General features: G+C 43.7%; 1 protein-coding gene across 1 annotated transcript in view; it reads right to left on the bottom strand.

The window, feature by feature from the left end:
* The window catches only part of EEA1 (early endosome antigen 1), a 641,400-nt gene that overhangs the window by 450,231 nt on the left and 171,503 nt on the right, over positions 1-19,666 (bottom strand). Inside the window, exons 11-12 of the mRNA XM_086919279.1 lie at positions 18,884-19,222; positions 696-845 (exon numbers count right to left, since the gene is read on the bottom strand). Of these exons, the coding sequence (XP_086775405.1) occupies positions 696-845; positions 18,884-19,222 (489 nt within the window). The remainder of the gene's footprint in view (positions 1-695; positions 846-18,883; positions 19,223-19,666) is intronic.

Below are 19,666 nucleotides of genomic sequence, written 5' to 3'. Positions count from 1 at the left end.
AAGAGTTTTCTTCGACCAAAACGATCTGCAAGCTTCACAGTCTCCTTCTTTGTGTTCCGGCGACAAGCACAAGTTACACACATGGTGTGGGTCAGTGCGCAGATACTTTGCATGGCACAGAGTACAGAATTTGAACGGTGTCCGTTCCATCGACGGAGAGCTGGACCGACGCAATTAGTCCTGAAGGCTGTCCACAAAGCTTTCAGATTGAAAGTAGATTTTGTTGACCAAAATGATACACAGAGGTGGGAACGCGTACGGAAACAATACGGTCAAGAGTAGAGTGGATTGCGCACCGAGGGAAACTGGAAGAACGGTTTTGAACTGGAGCGCAGCAATTCACATCCGAACCCAATGGCGGAAAAAAACATTCCAACAATGGAGTTGATGCGCACTATTACTGAAAGAAGGAGTCACTTTACCTTGTGACTAGGAAAAGACTTCTGCAAAGAAAAACAAGTCACAAACACCCAGACCCAATATTAGATTGTAGGAGTATGTGTATCTACAGAACACATGCATCAAACATAGGTATTCTTTAAATTGAGTTCATATGTAGTAAATGCTTTTGTGTTCTCCAGATTTGTGAAACTAGAGTATACTGCAAAGACGGACATATTTACAAATGCATATGAAATATGAAGTCATGATTTGCTCCATGAAAAACACAGACTAAAAAAACACACATTACGTACCTGCTCCTCAGCACGTGAAAGTTTCAGCTGCAAATCTGCTACTTGCTGTTCTTTATCCATCAATTTTTCACCACTCAGTTGCCTCTGTTCTTTTAACCTCCCATGTGCCTCCCCTAGTTGACGCTCTGTCTCTAGCAGTTTACTGTGCAGCTGTGTGGAAAAGAATCAATGTAATTAAACATTACTAGCAACTCACTCAAATACTAACGCTTCAATTTTACATCTTAATTTAAACATCTCAGATACTACTACTAAAAGCGTTTTTTCCCCTGTGGCGAAGTCACTACTTAGATGTTAATAAACCCACAAGTGCTAATATTTCTGTTTAAACTGCATTCAGCTAACTTTCATGCAATCCTCCACAGCTGACATGCACGCAGAGTGGATTCTACGGACTCCAGATTTGCATCAAGGTGCAACAAGATCTGCATGGTCTACATGCGCATAAGACAGGATATCAAATGAGAACATGAAATGAGATAAGCGCCAGACAGATGTTAATAAATTATATGAAAAGGGTGGAGCTAAGGGAACGTCACAGTTAAGATACAAGGACGGAGGGAAAATGGATGCTGCCACCACGTGGAATACATCCATAAAGAGAGAAAGTCAGATCAAGAATTCAGGTAAATCTTTATACATTTTGACAAATGAACACTACTCTCTAACAGACTGAAATTAACCATGACGTTGCCAGCATTAACTGCATGTCTTTGACTAGAGCTAGCAAAATGGACTCCGCTCTTGCTGTGGGATAGAACCCAGCTTGAAAATTATACAACAAGAAGCGTTGGCTCCTGAATATTAGCTGGAGTAGATACAATGAGCTACATGCAAAGGGATTAGCTGTTGGTTTGTTATGTTATAGGTTATAAAGACTTTTATAACGCGCTCTATTACTAACAAGTATCCTGGCACGGCAAGTGAAGTGGCGAGCAGGGCAAGATTGTCAAGATGGAGAAGATAGTTACAAAATTTTGTTAAACAGATGGGTTTTCAGACCTTTCTTAAAGGCGGCAATGGTCTGGGCCGCTCTGAGAGACAGAGGGAGAGTGGAATAACCACTATGGACCAGAATGCCAGTGCCCTGTTGTATGTCTTTTTGTGCAGTGACAGAAGTTACCACCATATTGGAATTATGAATGCTGTGGTCATTACAGTTTCACACTGGTTTTCCTAAACTAAACTGTAGTAGGTAATTTTTACCTTGAAGAATAATGTCTGGTAAATTCAGTTTGTCTAATTATCTGTGCTCAACCTGATCTTGCATGAAGAAATTCATTTAAGCTTCTGGAATACATGCAGGCCTTGATCAGGTCTTTAGGGGGAGGGTGATCTTGGAAGGACTTAGAAACTAACTCCATCAGCACAGACAAGTTAACCTGAAAATGGTCAAAGCATACATTTGTACTTACGCAAACTGATTTGCGGCAGCTACTGAGGAGCACTATTGCAGTGTAGGGTTAAACAATGGTAATATAAGCTAAATGACACAGAATCAATAGCAACTGGAATCTTGTCTAGTGGGGTCTGGTCCTAGTGCATGGCTACAATGCCAATGGATTTCTTGTTACCAGTACCAATTACAAACTATATTATATTTTCCACATTGCATTTAGAGAAAATCGTGCATACAGACACACACATCTACTTTTGAGAATATAGTTTGTCAAACGCAAATGTAGACAATGATTTCTTAAATGTGGCAAATGGCGAACAATGTTTCAAGCAGGCAATACAACACATTTTGCTGTGCTTTCGTGGAAAACAGGAGCACATGTATTAGTTCATAAAATGAAAATGTGATAAGTGTCTTACCTGGTGAGGTTTACTCACAAAGGGGTTACAATCAATTTGATAAATTGTAAACCACAAATCTTTAATTTTGGTTTACCAAATGACTCCCAATTACATAATTAAGCATTACATATAAAACTGAGGCCCAGAATCTGTAATTTAATTTATCTGTTGGAAATAAAATTCAAAACCTTGAAAAAATAGGACAGATAAACGTTTGATTAAATTGTCCTGCGAGTCCTGGGTCACTGTAACTTTACCTGAATTACACACAGCTGTTTTCTATATCAGGATAAGTCTCCTGATCTTGCACTAGGTGCACCTAAAAGCTAAGTAAATTTCCAGCTGCTTGCCATACTGAATCAGTTCCAGCGAATAGTTCCCACAAATCCAGCAGTTCAATGTTTCCGCAGGCTTTCCAAAGAACAGATCAGGTTGAAAACAGAAGCACAGAAAAATGAAATGACAAACTGCAGCTGCTGATTCTTACCCCTGGGACTGATGCTTAAAATGTGCTTTTATTTTAAATCCGCACACTTTCTCTAAGCACTGCCAATTTCTCAGAAAGAATGTTGCAGGTTCTTCTTCCAACCCGTTCTGGAGTCCAGTATGAGGTAGTTCTTCAGAGGGGAAATTCATACTGTGCATCATAGTCTTGAGTGGCAAAGAGAGCGCGTAAAAAAATTCAACTATAGGTTTCTTTCCCAATGTCTACAATCTTCATTACCATTTTTGCATAGGCCCATCCCACTGAAATGGCTGGGCTGTCTGGAACATTGGCTGATACCAAACCAGGTGTATTCAAAATTTATTTTATCCTAATTCATAACCCCTCCTCTTACACACACTTTTTGCAAAATTAATTATGTCTTTCCATAAGTGTTTTTTACCGGGAGTGTCCAATAGTCTTCAGTCTCCTTGGCTGGTAATTAAAACTTCTGTTGAACTTCTAAATTTTGCAATACCTTATTTTTGTATACTATAATTTCCAAACTACCTACTTTTCAGATTCATAACACCCAAAATGACAGATGTCAATATGTCATGGAGTTCTACAATTATATTGAGAGCTGGCAAACAAACATATAAATATTAGAGTTTGTAATGATATCAGACTGTTAAGTTGCATACATTTCCATTTATATGTTTTATGTGATATGGATTTGCTCTTCTGCCTGTCAAAATACATTATTTTGACTTTAGATCCACTGACTTTTAATCTAAAAGGTCTGCAGCTTAGAACTGTACTGTACAATACCCATAAGCCAGACTCTTCTTCCCCCCTTCCTTTAGGGGCTATAGCTTTTCACTAAATTGAATATGTGACTTCTAAGATTTAAACTATCCAGATATACTTAGCCCTTCACCAAGGACCTCCGACAAAAAAACATTGATCATACCCATTCCTACAGTTCAGCCAAGAGGTAGTTTCTGAAGGTCGAATCAGGCAAAGACAATGATTTCAAGATAATTATAGTGCTACAAAATAAAATAGGGATCTAGTATGGAGATTTTGAATTGGATATGTAACTATTAATCTAGGCTCAGGGTAACTCCCTCCTAAAACAGCAGGATCACAGTCTGAATGCTGGTGAGGCAGGAAGGCCTTATAGACAACAATGTCCATGAAATGAGGGGAGCCCTGGAGGTGGAACTTGGGGGAAGTTAACTGAAAAACCCAAGTCTTGGAGCAGAAAGATAGTGGCTCGCATTCAGCAGCCAGTCATTGAGGCACAACAATACATCGATTGGCAACCTGCGAAAACGCGGCACAGCCACCAATACCACCTTTGTGAAGGCTTATGGGGCTAAAGCTAGCCAAGAAGAGGACAGCAAGCACAGAGGGTGAAACACAAAACGTAAGTTCCTCCTGTGCGATTGCAGGATTGGTACATGAAAGTAAACATCCATCTCAAGAGAAAAAAGAATCTGTGTGAGGGAAAGCATTTTTAGCATTTTGAACTTCTTGTGTCATAGAAAGGTAATCAGACCATAGAAGTCCAGAATGGGATCGGGGCCCTAGTCTTTCTAGGAAACAAGAGTAGCAACCCTGCCTAAACTCTCTCTAGAGATAACTCCACTGTGCCCTTATTTCAACATAGCAAGAATTTCCTGCTGCAGAATCTGGGGTGGTCTTATTAGGAGAGAGTGGGAACAAGGGGAATAGGATGGGGGTAAGATCTAAAAAGGTAAGGGCGTAGCCCTGTCAAACAATCTGTAAACCTGTCCCACAGTCCATTATGAGGGACTGCCAGCAGAGTAAATGAAAGGACTCAAAGCACCTTACTGGCCAAACTTGCTTCTTCAAAGGTGGATTAAGGCAGTACTGTGGGAGGGACTGCTGAGGAGCACGTGGAGGAGAAGAAAGAGGACTGTTGTTGCTGTCCTTTTGAGGAATTTTGAGCTGTCATGCGTACTGTAGCACCTAAAGAACTTGCAGGGATCTTGCACTTGCTATGAGGTCTGGCACTTTTGAAAGACAGGCCCTGAAAATATTTCCTTGACTTTCAGTACTGCTGAGGAAATTGGTTGATAGGAAAGGACAGGCTGAAGGCCGGAGTCATAACGCAACTTGCGTTTGAATTGCTCCTTCGCTGAATCGGCTTTCTCTCCAAACAGGCACGTTCCATCGAAACGCATGTCCATAAAATTCAACTGTACATCCCCAGAAAAGTCTGTGGAATGCATTGAGGAATGGCAGATGATGGCAACGGAAGAACCCATGGACTGGGCCACCAAAAAGACGACATCCTGGCCAGAGTGGAGGATCCACTTGGCCAAATCTTGCCCATCATGGTCAACTTCAGCAAAATGGTCGCAAAAATAGTTTCGGAGATTTGGAATAACAATTTGGGCCATCTCCCAAAGGAAATGGGAATAAGGATTAGTTACTTAACTGAAAGCCTAGTTCTCTTCCAGGGGTATACTCATCAAAGTCATAAGCACTGAATAATCCTGCCCACGTGCGGGATCCCGGAGCATATAGAAATATACATATATATGTGTATGTTGGGGACCACAAGTGCCCAGCACTTCCGCGGCCTCCGTATATACATGTATATAAATAAATGTGCAGCCTAACAAATCCAAAAGGGCAAAATGCCAAAACTACATAGCTTTTTCTTGTACAAAAAGTCATCTCCTAAATACACATTGTAATAGAGAACATACACTGTAATAGTGTCATACAAGAAATCTTTATTTTCAGAAAGGAAAAACAGGTAATAGCAGGCAGTTGGAGCATAGGCTGCTTAGATGAATAAACATCACGGTACAGTAAAAAACTGGCACCTTGCCTTTAAGGCTTCCAAGAACTTGGACACCGTGCCTTTGAGACGTCCTGGAGCCCCTCTGCTCCCATCATGCACCACAGGTGACAGGTCAGTTCTTTTTTAAGGTGTACTAACTTGTAGCAACCAGAGTATAAGATGCAAACACTACATTTATATACTATAAATACTCGTCCAAGGAGGCGGGAGGGTTGCTTATGACTTTGAGGAGTATACCCCTGGAACAGAACTAGGATTACAGGTAAGTAACTAATCCTTCTCTTCCAGGGTATACTTATCAATAGTCATAAGCACTGAATTGAGTAGCAAGCCCATACCCGCTACCTCGTGGACGAGCAAACAGTTTTTAAAAACAGGTAACAGCGCATCTTAACTTGACATCATGCAAATACATTTCTCAGTGAGGCTTACCCAACTTGGGCATCTCCCTGTGCATCAGAATCCAAGCAGTAATGGCAGGTGAAGGTATGCACCAAGCATCAAGTTGCTGCTTTACAAATTTCGGACATAGGAACAGTTCTCAGGAGGGCCGTTGTGGAGGCTTTCCCCCTGGTAGAATGTGCTTTGGGTTTGCCCTGAAGAACCTTGTTAGCTAGTTGGTAGGACAAAGATATGCACAAGACTACCCATCTATAGATGGATCTTTTAGAAGCTACCGAACTGGTATTTATTGCACCATAGTTAACAAACAACCGGTCCGTCTTTCTCAAGGACTTAGTTTTGTCTAGATAAAGGTCTAAAGAATGGAGGGACCTCCCCGGGGAAGTAGTGGGATTGGGAAAACATGTGGGAAGTGTGATAGACTGATTGATGTGGAAATATGAGACTACCTTAGGCAGAAAACTCTGATATGTCCTCAAAACCACCTTGTTGGCATGAAAAACAGTACAAGGCTCTCCCTAACCCTGCGGGCAGAAGTGATGGCGACTAAAAAGGCAGTTTTCCATGATAAATGTTGCAGAGAAGCCTTGTGAATCGATTCAAAAGAAGCACCCAGGTGTTTTGTAAGGACTATGTTGAGCTCCCAAGAAGGAGATGGCGATCTCACTGGTGGGGTAAACCTTTTTATCACTTCAATGAAATCTTTAACCACGGGCATTTGGAAAAAAGAAACCTGTGTAGGGGTCTTCCTGTATGCAGTGATAGCTGCTAGATGTACTTTAATCAAAGAGAACTGCAGACCAGACTTGGCCAACTGTAGTAGATATGGCAACAGTATCTGCCCTTGACCCTGCACCTGATCAGGAGTATTGGACCTGCACCACAAGTAGACCCGCTTCCACTTGAAAGCATGGGATTTTCTGGTGGGAAGTCTCTTGATTTCCTTCAGGATAGTCATACAATCCGCTGGTAAGTCTAAGTGTCCGTATTGAAGGCCCACAGGAGCCATGCTGTCAATCTGAGGGATGAGAGACTGGGATGAAACACACTCCCCTCATTCTTGGACAACAGGTCTGGACAGCAAGGCAACCTTCGGTGTGGCACCTCGGATAATTGTAGAAGGTCCAGGTACCACCACTGACGCGGCCACTCCGGAGCTATCAGGATCATTCTGGTGTTGGTCCTGTAAAATATGTTGATCACTGAAGGAATCAGAGGAAGTGGTGGAAAGGAGTAAAGTAATGTCTGAGACCAGTTCGTCAAAAGGGCATTCCCTTGTGATCCTGGTTGGGAAAAACCTGGACGCGAAAATGGGGCATTTGGTGTTTGCAGCGTCGGCGAAGAGGTAGAGGTCTGGCACTCCCCATTGTCGGAAGAGGTCGTGTGTGACTTCGCTGTTTAGCACCCAGTCATGTGCTTCTACGAAGTCCCTGCTTAGTGAGTCTGCTTGGACGTTCATGGAACCCGGAAGATGAATGGCCATGATGCTGAGACCACTTGCGAGTAGCCACTGCCAAATGATTTGTGACTCCAGAGAGAGAGTTCTCGACCTGGTGCCCCCCTGCTTGTTCAGATAATACATTATTGTGGTGTTGTCTGTCTGGGTACAGCGACTTGAGAGCCAGGTCAACAGCTCTTAACTCCAGGAAGTTGATGCGATATCCACGTTCTGCCTCCGACCAGTGACCTTGTACTTGAAGAGACCATCCATGTGCGCTCCCCAACCTTGCAGGGAAGCATCCAGGACTATAGTCTGAGTGGGAATGTCTGGATGGAATGGGATCCCTTTAGCAGGTGTGACCGCTTCATCCACCATCTGATGGAGTCCTTGGCCGATTGAGGTAGAGTCACACGGTCTTCCCAGCGACCTGAGACTTGCATTGGTCCTCCAGAGATTGCTGCAGAGGACGCATGTTCAATCTGGCATTGGGGACGATGAATATGCAAGAGGGATGGAGCTCAGTGATGAAACGTGTCTGAAAGTGGAATGACGTGCACTGAGGAGATTGGGACCTTTGTCTCCGATTGATGATCACTTCTCTTCAGAAGGACACACGCTTGTCTTTGCTGTATCCAGTGAAGTGCCCAGGTAATGGATTCTCTGTGTCGGGTTGAAGACCGACTTCATGAAGTTGACCTGAAGCCCCAGCGTGTCCAACAGCCGGAGACAGTAGAGCAGAGAAGGTGTGGTGCTCTTCAGGAGCCAATCATCCAGATAAGGGTAAATGAAGATTTTGCGTTTGCGTAGAAATGCTGCCACCACCGCCATGCACTTCAAGAACGCTTGGGGGGCTGACTTGAGCCCGAACTGTAGAACTCTGAATTGAAAATACTGATGGGTTTCTTGAAAGTGGAGAAACTTTCGATGCCTTTTAGAAACTGGGATATGGAAGTAGGCGTCCTGCAAGTCTATAGCACACATCCAGTCTCCTTGATTTAGATGAGGATAAATCTGGTGCGGGCCAACATCTGAAATTTTTCCTTGCGGATAAATTTTCTCAATAGCCGCTCATCGAAAATTGGCCTGTATTCTCTGGTCGGTCCTCTTTTTTCGACCAGGAAGTAACAAGAGTAAATTCCTTGTCCTTAGTGTTGCTTTGGAACATACTCTATGGCATTTTTTAGTAGAAGACTGTACACCTCCTTTTGCAACAGTAGGTGATGTTGGTTGGATCGTCTGTGAGGAGGAACGGATGGAGGTGGGGCTTTGACCCTCAGCAAGTATCCATTTTAAACAATATTGAGCACTCATTTGTTATTGATCCCCACTCTTCCGGATGAAAAGTAATACTTCCTCCTAACAGAGTGGCTAACAGGCACAGAGGAAGCCTCTGCTCATTGCTGCCTGTTGTTTCCTCTCCCTCTACCAGGTAGTCTTTGATGGAATTGCGACCTCTGCTGCTGCTGATTCTGGGATGACCACTGAGGGGTTTGAACCCTCTGTTAGGAGGAGCGCCTGTCGTAGGGGCGGAAGTGTTTTCTAAATTCTTTCTGCTTCTCTAGACCAACTGCCTTTACAATGTCCAATTCAGTCTTCATATCTCACCATCCATGTGAGACTCAAACAGCGAAGACCCATTAAACTGAAGGTTGACAATCCTCCATTGGGCATCTGGTTTCAGGCCTGTGAGACGCAGCCAGGCCGAGCGTCTGGAACAGATGCCACGCAAATAGCTGTGTGCAGCCAGATCAGATTAGTCTGCAGCTGCACTTATCACCTGGTTCGCCACCAAGCCCCCTTCTTGAAGTATCTCCTGAAAGTCCTGCTGGTCTTCTTTCTGGAGTTTGTCCGTGAATCTAGCAAGGGAGTCCCAGAGAGACCTATCGTACCTCCCTAAGAGAGTTGAGGCACTGGCCACCTTCATAACTGAGGCAGAGGTATTACACATCCTCTTGCCCAGTGAGTCCATATTTTTGCTGTCTTTCTCGGGAGGGACTGACGAGGAAGATGTCGCAGAGTGTGCTTTCCTGGCCGATGCCACAATGACAGAGTCTTGTGGGGGATCAGGAAAAGCGGGTCCTAATCAGGTGCTTTGTATTTCTTGGCAATACGAGATGGTATAGCGCCCACTGTGGAAGGAGTCAAAAAAGTCTGCATGGCAGGCTCTATGAGGCCTGGGACTAGAGACAGTAGAGGCCTGGTTGATGATCGATGGTGCAAAGTCTCAAAGATAATAGATGTGGAGACCGTCGGGGGGACATACTGATGTTGAGCTTTTTGGCCCCTCTGCAGAGAACGTCATTGAAGTTTCGAATGTCATCAATTAGGGACACTCTGGATGGTGGTGTTGTAAACAGAGTTGGCGAATTGTCCTTGATCAAAGATCTGGTGGATGTGGACCTGTACTTAGTCTCCTCCGCTTAGGAGAGGAAGCCTGATGCCAACGAGACCGCTCCCGTGACCTCGTAAAGCGGGAGAATGGGGACCATGACCTTCTCGGGGTTCTTTTCGGAGAGACCCTTGATGATGCAGTTGGAGGAGGACCCCTGGAAACTCTTGAAGGTGAGTAGGTGCAAGAGTAATCCGAATCAGGACTTCAAATGACCAGCACACCCTGTTGTATGTCCAATACCTTCCAGCCATCTTGGCGAAAGATTGAAAGGATGTGACTTTTTAGCCACAACTGGCTAGCCCTCTGGCGAAATCTGGACAATGTAAATGGCAGGGGATGATGAAGGTCTTCGACGTCGAATGTCTTGACCTAGACGTCGACCTTGCCCTCTCTGTCGCCTCCTCCAAGACTAGCACAGGGTTTTTGTCTCTCAACATCAACTGATGCCTCGACGACTACACTGACCATGCAGTCTTTGACGTTGATGTCCTTGGCGGCGAGATACTGGAAGATCCTCGTCTCCGCGATCTAGGCGGCATCCTCTACGTCGAACCGTGCATACCGGAGATTTCAACGTCGATCGGCTCTGGCGCTTCTTCGGCATAGACTTTCTTGATGGTGACCAGCCTGACTGCAACGGAGATCTCGACATCGTCAGTCAGTGAGCTCTTGGCAGAGTCTTCGCCGGCGAACCCCTTTACGCCGACCTTCAAGAAGGAGGCAGAGTGTTCCTCGTCGAGCCCGAAGTATGTCTTGACGTCGACTTACTTTTGTGCGACAGAGTGTCGTCTCGTCGGCGATCTGTCTCTCGATGCTGAAGAGTGTCTTGCCTGCTTCTTCGACGGCAATCTTGAAGCAGACCGCTAGCAGTCAGAAATCGGTCTCTTTCGGGACTCTGTAGAGGTAGATCTTTGCCGTTTTCGGTGTTCCTGATGAGAGGAGGTTTCCTGGACGCTCCCAAGGCCACTTTTATGTTGACTTTAACCTCTCTCCAGCAAGGCCTGGAGCCTAATCCTCTACCTGTCCCAAAGGGTCAGTTTTGAAAATTGTTGACAATAATTGCAAGTGTCAGGCTTGTGTGAAGATGGCAGACACACAATGCACACCGAGTGCGGATCAGATTTTGCCATCTTTTTACCACATGAGGGACATTTGTGAAATAATGCTGGCATTCTAACAGAAAAAGATATGGTAAATTGTCAGAAAAGATTAAGAAATATCAACCAGAAGTCAAAAATGTCAAAGTATGACAAAAAAAACAATTTCCGACTAAAAATAATCAAAAACTGTTGAGCTCAAGCTCCAGGATTCTCACAGAAGGAGCTGGAAAAAAAACGGACTTGTCACCTGTGGTGCATGATGGGATCAGAGGGGCTGCAGGATATCTTAAAGGCACGGTGTCCAAGTTCTTGGAAGCCTTAAAGGCAAGATGCCAGTTTTTTACTGTACCGTGATGTTTATTCATCTAAGCAGCCTATGGGCCAACTGCCCGCTATTAACTGTTTTTCCTTACTGAAAATAACGGTTTCTTGTATGGCACTATTACAGTGTATGTTCTCCATTACAAAGCGTATGTAGGAGATAATTTTTTGGACAAGAAAAACCTATGTAATTTTGGCATTTTGCCCTATTGGAATTATGTTACGCTGCATATTTATTTATATACATGTATATATGTATGTCGCGGAAGTGCTGGGCACTTGTGGTCCCCAACATACACATATATATGTATATTTCTATAGGCTCCGGGATCCCGAACATGGGATCGGGATTGTATTCAGTACTTATAACTATTGAGGAGTATCCCCTGTAAGAGAAAGGTCTAAAATGTAAATTGTGTTTGTGCAGTAAAAGGTTAAGGTTCTGTACAGAAAATACTTTTTTCCAAACTGTTTAGATCCTTTTTGGTTCTCCATCAGTACTACATGGGAGTAGAAGTGTCAGGCTGCTGCTGAGATGAGGAAGCCTAGACCACAAGAGTGATGTGAACCGTCAAATATTTTTTGTCCTCAAGCCTGGCGATGGCAGTGGGTGACCTGATCTGCTGGTTCACCATAGGGGAATACGCTGGCTTGCTTCAGGACACCAAAATGGGGTCCAGAATGCCTCATTAATTTGGAGAAATGGTTTAAGTACAGGAGATCCCATGATTTTGCTAGGTTAGCCTTGGTCTCCTCCACATGCAAAAGTAACAAGTATCTGCAGCCTTATAACTAACAGCCGTAAATTACACAAGTTCCCCAGTGGGAAGCCCCTAAAGCGCACTTCCAATTCACTTCTGGGGATGCTTGTTTCTGGTCCAGGGAAGACCTGGCTTGGCAGTTCAGGGTGGACTGTTCCCATGAGGCACAGGGTCAAGACTGATTTGCATACAGCTGGGTCTGAACTGAGGTGGCGAAGTGAGATAAAGAACGATGATGGATTTAACCCAGATCTGTGAATGGGGGTGAGTGTCTGAAAAGTTTCAGCACTCCGTCAATTATCTCCTTGTGTTTACTTTAACAGAAACTTGGCTGAAGGAGAGCCCTAACACCGACCTAATATTGGCGATACAGGAGGGTTTTCGGATGTCTCATACCAACCGGGTGCTAATAGGATAGGATGCGGCATAGCTATCATCATTAGGGACGACTGGGACCTCTCCTGCAGAAGAATCTAGCATGGAGGAATTATTCAGGCTCTGTTTTACTGAATCAGAATTTCGCCCTCCTCATTAAAGGTAGGGATCTTGGTATATAGACCTCCTGCCAACTTACCCTGCCACCAGTTAGAATTATGCGACATCATCGCAGATATGTCACTGAAGTAATGACAAATGTAATATGGCCTCTCAGCTGGCCGATACTCTAGAGGGTCTTAACCTGACGCAAAGGGTGCTCGCCCATACCCATATAGCGGGCCATATGTAGGACCTGATAATTTCCAATGATCCCAACCTGAGAGAAGAGGCATCGCTACCTCTGATTTGGTCGCACTATCTGTTGGTTCCTTTCAGCTTTATATGCAAATCCTCAGGTTGCAGTTCCAGGCCTATCTCCAATAATAGGAGAAACTGGAGTAATGGCTCCCCGGACCCTTGCTCCAAACTCCCCCCCCCCCCCTTGCTGACGGGTGATTGTGATCTTTCCAGCTTCAACTGCTGGGTCACTTCCGCTTTAGACATTGTGCCCCTCTTGGACCAGTTAAATTTTCCAGGAAAAAACCCTCAGCCCCTTGGTTTTCCATGGAACTACGAGCGGAGAAAAGTCTATGCAAGAGACTTGAACGCTCCTGGAGAAAATCCTACGATCCGGTGGCTAAATGCTCCTACAGATCTTTTATTTAAAATTGCACAATGTTTTACCAAGCACTTGGGTCTGAACAGCACAGTTTCACACTCGACTATTCTCTGTGCTGACCTCTCGGACTTTATTCAGGAAAAAATCTGACAGATCTACTCTTCCTTTCGCTTGGCTTTGCCCTCTTCTATGCTTAATCCCACCTCTGACCTCCAGCATGGACCTGTTGCTTGAAGAATGGTTAACCAACAGTGTTGAGGGGGGAAAATATTCACCTTTCTTTTCTGTTGAAATGACCCACAGAGGGTTCCGAGTAGCTCACCGCCACCGGGCTCCCCACCTCGACCAGTGGCTCGACTGTTCAACTTACGCGACAGATAACACATTCTACATAGGCTGCTGCTAGAGTGCGGGATCCTGGGGCAGTCGTCAACAGTCAGATCAACATCTTCTCCAACTACACTGCCGAACTACAGAAACAGCAAAAATCCTTTATGGAAATAGAGGCCGGCCATCGCTATGGCCTGAAGTTCCAGTCAAACTAAAAATCAGTCAGAGGCAATGAAATTCTTCACAATGTCCCACAAGGCCGGGGGTAGTTAGAATCTAAACGTATCTCGCGTTCTGACCCATCCCATGCCACAGATGATGGCTGAACTACGCAGTGCTTGAGGCGCAGGAAGAGCTACGTCTGGTGCAGCAGACCCAGAAAGGAACAGGCTGCTAAGAAACAAGCTCTGACTGTCACAGTACTGGAGTTTCACTGGAAGCTCTCATTTTTGGCCTCGCAAACACATGGGGGCATGGCTGTCAAGGAGGTGAGAGTCTGTGTTCTAACACCAGGCTGATCAGAACAGGGTTCACAGTTTACACAAAAAGAGGGGCTTCACAGTTTACATACAAAGAGGGGGTAAGCGACTCATGGAGCAACAAACTGGTGATTCGGCACCCCAGACCTCCATAAGGTAGAGTTCCATCTATAGGTTTTTAATGTTATGTTTGTGCCAGTAGGCCCATTCGTCTTGCTGTCTGGAAGAGGAGTTGGGAACTTGTTTATGCCATTTTCAAGATAGTACACAATGCTTGCAAGAATGATAGTGACCTGGCACACGTAGGGAGCATACATGCTCCACCCCCATGCCATCTCTGATGCAAGACTTCACCACATCAGTGTTGCATGGCATCAGATAAATATAACTTTCTGACCTAGAACGTCGGGGTTTGTCATCCCATGTCAAATGATACCACACACCCTCCTACCTCAAACACAAACACACACACTTTGTATGTCTACAGGAGACCCATTCCACTGCCCAAGAGCTCACAAAACTCAACAAGCAATGGCTAAGTACTATAGTGGACACATCCTACTTGAAATAGGACTGGGGTACCATTCACAGTTGGTCACTCTCCGTTAGACTGGGAGGGCAGATATGTCATAGTGGAAAGGATGCTAAATGGTAGCCAACTTTCTTTGATGGTGCTCCACGGGCCCAAGACAAGGCTGGCGGCATTGCTGGCGAGCTAAACCCTAGCCCGGCTTCGATGCGCAGTCTTCCTTGTCTTTGGGGATGAGACTTCAACGATGTACTCATCACAAATCTAGACCCATTACCATCCACCACTGCCCCCACAGCCCTTACCGGACACATATGCGATAGCAGCCTCCAGAGCCTTGAAACAATGAGCCATAAATATTCAGGTAGTTGAAGACTGGTGCACACACCCCCCTAAAGCTGGGGTTTTATCTTTTTATTCAGGCTCCACACCCTGCGCACCAAAATTGACCTGTTATACTGCTACACCGAAGCAGGGCAGAGTGTGACAGAGGTGAAGTATATGGGACACACACTGTCAGACCATAATCCCCTTCGGCTTTCCCTCCATTTGGGCTTCCTACGCTCACAGATATGAATGTGGACAACTCAATGTTGAGAAGCAGTGAGAACCTGGGTTCCAAGAGACGGTCTAAGAACTTATAGAGCACTATTTTACAGAGAACAACCGCACTGCATGAAACCCCATGATAGAATGGGATGCTTTTTAAAGGGGTTATAGATTACTTTTGTCTCAAAACTGCGTACAGGGTGAAAAAAGCAGTGGCAAACATTGCTGCTGGACTTAGGAAGTGTAGAGGACGGCATTAAAGACCTTGACCAAAAAAAGGTTCAGAGCCCCCCAGGACTCAAGCAAAAGCTACATGACTGTAGGATAGAACACAAGTGGCTCCTGGACAAACTAGGTACAGTCGTAATAGTCAGAGTCTATAGATTCAATAACACAACCAATGTGATATATACATACAATTATTTAGGAAGCAAAAGATTGCTCAGTCCAAAGTGTGCTTCACTTTTTATTCATTATTTAAGCACATAGTTGCTTAAGTACTCAATTCAAGTCATTGAGTACCCGGATTGTATTGAGTGTCTCTTAATTCAAACATCAAAAATACAGTATTCAATTGCTTCATTGAATCACACAATAGCCTTAAAGCATAATTCACATTCGATGTCGAATTTATCAAAAGAGAGCAGCACAGTGAATTTCAAATCATCATATTTCAACGCGCTCAAAGTGATGGAAAAGGTGCTATAAAATACATCCTTTACAGTCTAAATTGAGATCTGCAGTTCCAATAAACTCTTAAGCATAGGATCCGTTTTGCTCTGTTAGTTATTCCTATGCGTAGAGAATATGTAAAGTTTGGTCTACGTTTCGACCCCCTGATTGGCGGGAAAGTTAAATCCTCAGGCTGGGGTCTTCTTCAGGACAAGGAGAAACAGGAGCGCTTAATTGTAAGGCCCTTGGGTGGCCATTGTCATTGGACCGTCAAAGGTTCCTTCCTGGTTGTCGTTCTGCAAATTATTGGGAACATGGCATTTCCATTTCCAACACCATGTTGTTGCAATGGTCGCACCAAGCCAAACGCTGTTGCGGTGTAGGAATCATATAACCCACGTGGTTCGTAAGCTCAATCTCTGTAGTGTGTCTCCGTAACGCTGCCTCCTCGCTGTCAATGCTCCTGTTTCTCCTTGTCCTGAAGAAGACCCCAGCCTGAGGATTTAACTTTCCCGCCAATCAGGGGGTCGAAACGTAGACCAAACTTTACATATTCTCTACGCATAGGAATAACTAACAGAGCAAAACGGATCCTATGCTTAAGAGTTTATTGGAACTGCAGATCTCAATTTAGACTGTAAAGGATGTATTTTATAGCACTGTGATTGTTTTAAGGTCACAACCACCTTTACCTAGTCCTCACCTCTTTCCCATCACACCTATCCCATCTAACTTTCCCTTTTCCATCACTTTGAGCGCGTTGAAATATGATGATTTGAAATTCACTGTGCTGCTCTCTTTTGATAAATTCGACATCGAATGTGAATTATGCTTTAAGGCTATTGTGTGATTCAATGAAGCAATTGAATACTGTATTTTTGATGTTTGAATTAAGAGACACTCAATACAATCCGGGTACTCAATGACTTGAATTGAGTACTTAAGCAACTATGTGCTTAAATAATGAATAAAAAGTGAAGCACACTTTGGACTGAGCAATCTTTTGCTTCCTAAATAATTGTATGTATATATCACATTGGTTGTGTTATTGAATCTATAGACTCTGACTATTACGACTGTACCTACTTTAACTGACCCAGGTCAGAGAGTTCTTAGGGTATACCCCATTGTAACTCAATACTCCTGGACAAACTAGGCTGCATTTACTACAGGGAATATGTGTCCTGCCAACATAGTGTAGGTGGAGAAACTGCTGGCCAATTCAATCAGAGAAGGTGAAGATCTACAGAAGTATTTTAAGCAGCCATCAAGGGAACATCGACTGCACACAGGAGGACATGAATATCGTATGCAGAAAACCGGGAGACACTAATAGGTGAATTACCTGGATGGGATTACATTGCCCCGCATCACCAGATTGCAAGTGCTTGACTTGAAAGAGCCTATCACCCTCGAGAAAATCAATCTGGCACTGAAAAACATGGTCAGCGGCAAGACATGAGGCAACGATGGACTGCCTGTCAAATTTCATAACCCCACGCCTCACCCCTAGACTCAAATGGAGGCCGCTATGTTTAACGATCGCTACCAACCTCCATGGGAGAGGCTTTAGTGGTAGTGGCTTTTCCTTCAGAGAGATGAGATTACAGAGGTTGGGTCATACCATCCCCTGTTCTTTCTCAATCTGGACTGGTAAGTTTTGGGGGAAATAGTACCACACTGACTATTAGGCACCTACTAGTGCCAGGGGTCAGAATAGCTTTATACCAGGGTGCAACACATTCCAATAGACAGCAACCTCGATAGGGAGATTGCAGCTGCATGTCACTCACCACCTTTTTAGTGATTGCTGCCCTCTCGCCCATGGACATCTTCATGTGTCCCCCACCGAGTCTGCAGCGGTGAGTAGAACATCTACAACCTAAGCTGCCAGACAATAAGTGGTTAAAATGTCTGAATTGTTTTTTAATTGTCTCTAAAATGAGACAGGAATTCACACAATTATCTACACTACACATCAGATGCCACGGAGTATAAAGCTCATGTACAAGGGTACATTAGCCAATGGTGCACATTATGCGGAGACAGATGCCGACTTCCTCCATGTGGTCTGGCAATGTGCCAGAATATCAACATTTTGACAGACTAAGGCAACTTATCGTCTGAGATGACACAATGTGCTGTACCCAGGCAGTTTACATATATTGTTCATTGCGTTTTGTTTTTCGAGCTCTGTACTATTGATGGAAGTGTCTGACCTGCTTTGCAGCACTATAGGGCTTACCCCCTCCCGCCCCATGTCATGTACGCACAAGATGATTACTGCTTTGGATAGTTTACCGGTCAATGGTTGCATCTCAGAAGGTCAAATAGATTGTTAAAATCCCCCACCCCAAAAAACTAATTAAATGATTTTTTTTAAAAGGTGAGTAACAAATATTTAAATGGTTGGCAAACCTTAGTTTGCTTTACGTTTAATGAGCAATCAACTGACTAAGACATATACTAAAGCATTTTTTCAGTAATAAAAAAATGAGTCACAGATGAAGAGATAACAGAACGAGAGGTCGATAACTGACATTACATCTCAAAAACTGCCTCAGCTCGAAGTTGGGGGGAGGAGGGCAAGGTTGGGATAGTTGCATTCATGTGATATACAGTTCTTGTATAGCACGGTGCAATTACATTGCACGGTGATTTCAATATGATGCATTAATGTGTATAACCACAATAAGTTGTAACTGACGGGAGGGAAAACTGAAAATTAATTATATGTTTAAAAAAAAAAATCTCACTAACTGCCTCAGCTATAGTCATCCATAATAAATTAAGTTACAGCTCAGTGAAACAAAGATTTAAATGGAACAAGGGAGAGTTGGTGGGGTAAGAGTTATACATTGACAGCATGAACAAGAATGTGACTTACAAATTACATTTAAATTCACAGCTTTATCTGACTTATACAAAAAATGTGCTCAATTTAAAAGAATTGCAATACACCACTATAGTTCTTTACATACATAATGTGAGCATTCACAGAGGAGATGAAAGGATCAATGCTGCGGAAATACAACCCTGTCCCACCTCACCTGATTGATCTCACTCTGCAAATGCAGAGCCTGTTGATCCTTTTCTTCTTTCTGCTGCTGAAGCTGCTTGAATTCGGTCTTAACATGCTGGTACTTTGACTCTACTTCTGATAATTCTTCTTTGAGTTTACTGCTGGCTTCCCCCTTTTCCCCTAGTTCTTTGTGTACCCTCTGCAAGGAGGACTCCGCAGCAGACAAACTTGCTTGGAGTTTCTGACAGTCAAGATCCTTCTGGTGAAGACTTGCTTTTAAATTCTTCAAATTAACTGCTTCTTGATTTTGTCTTTCTTCCAGCTGAGTGTAATCTAATTCTTTCTTTAATAATTTTTCTATCAAATTCTGAAAAAATTAAGTAGATGACAGATAACTTCACAAAGAAAAAATTACATTTGCTTTGTTAACATGCTTGTATCTGTGCATCATCATCATACAGAGTCTCTCCATGCATGGTTTAATATGCCCAGATGATTTACATGCATATATTATAAATGAATAAGGGATTGTAGTACCCACAATTTTTACTGAATAAGTGCAGCTAAGCAAACATCTGTCAAATTTCTCTCAGTATTTCAAAACACCTGTTTTGATGCACGCTATTCCATGTTTATTAACATATCCCATATAATTTCGAATTGAGACCTTTCTCACTAGTTCCAAGAAAGGGAATTCACTATTGCTCCACAATGAATGAAGCCTCGTAATTTCACTGCCTCTGTTTTTAAAAATAATTTTCACCACCTACCACTCTGTGTACCCACACTCAGCGGACTGATTTAATTAGAA

The sequence above is a fragment of the Lissotriton vulgaris genome, chromosome 1_1, assembly GCF_964263255.1.
Source record: "Lissotriton vulgaris chromosome 1_1, aLisVul1.2, whole genome shotgun sequence".
Classification (NCBI taxonomy): Eukaryota; Metazoa; Chordata; class Amphibia; order Caudata; family Salamandridae; genus Lissotriton; species Lissotriton vulgaris.
The sequence above is the reverse complement of the archived record's forward strand: the minus strand, read 5'-3'. Positions and strand labels throughout refer to the sequence as shown.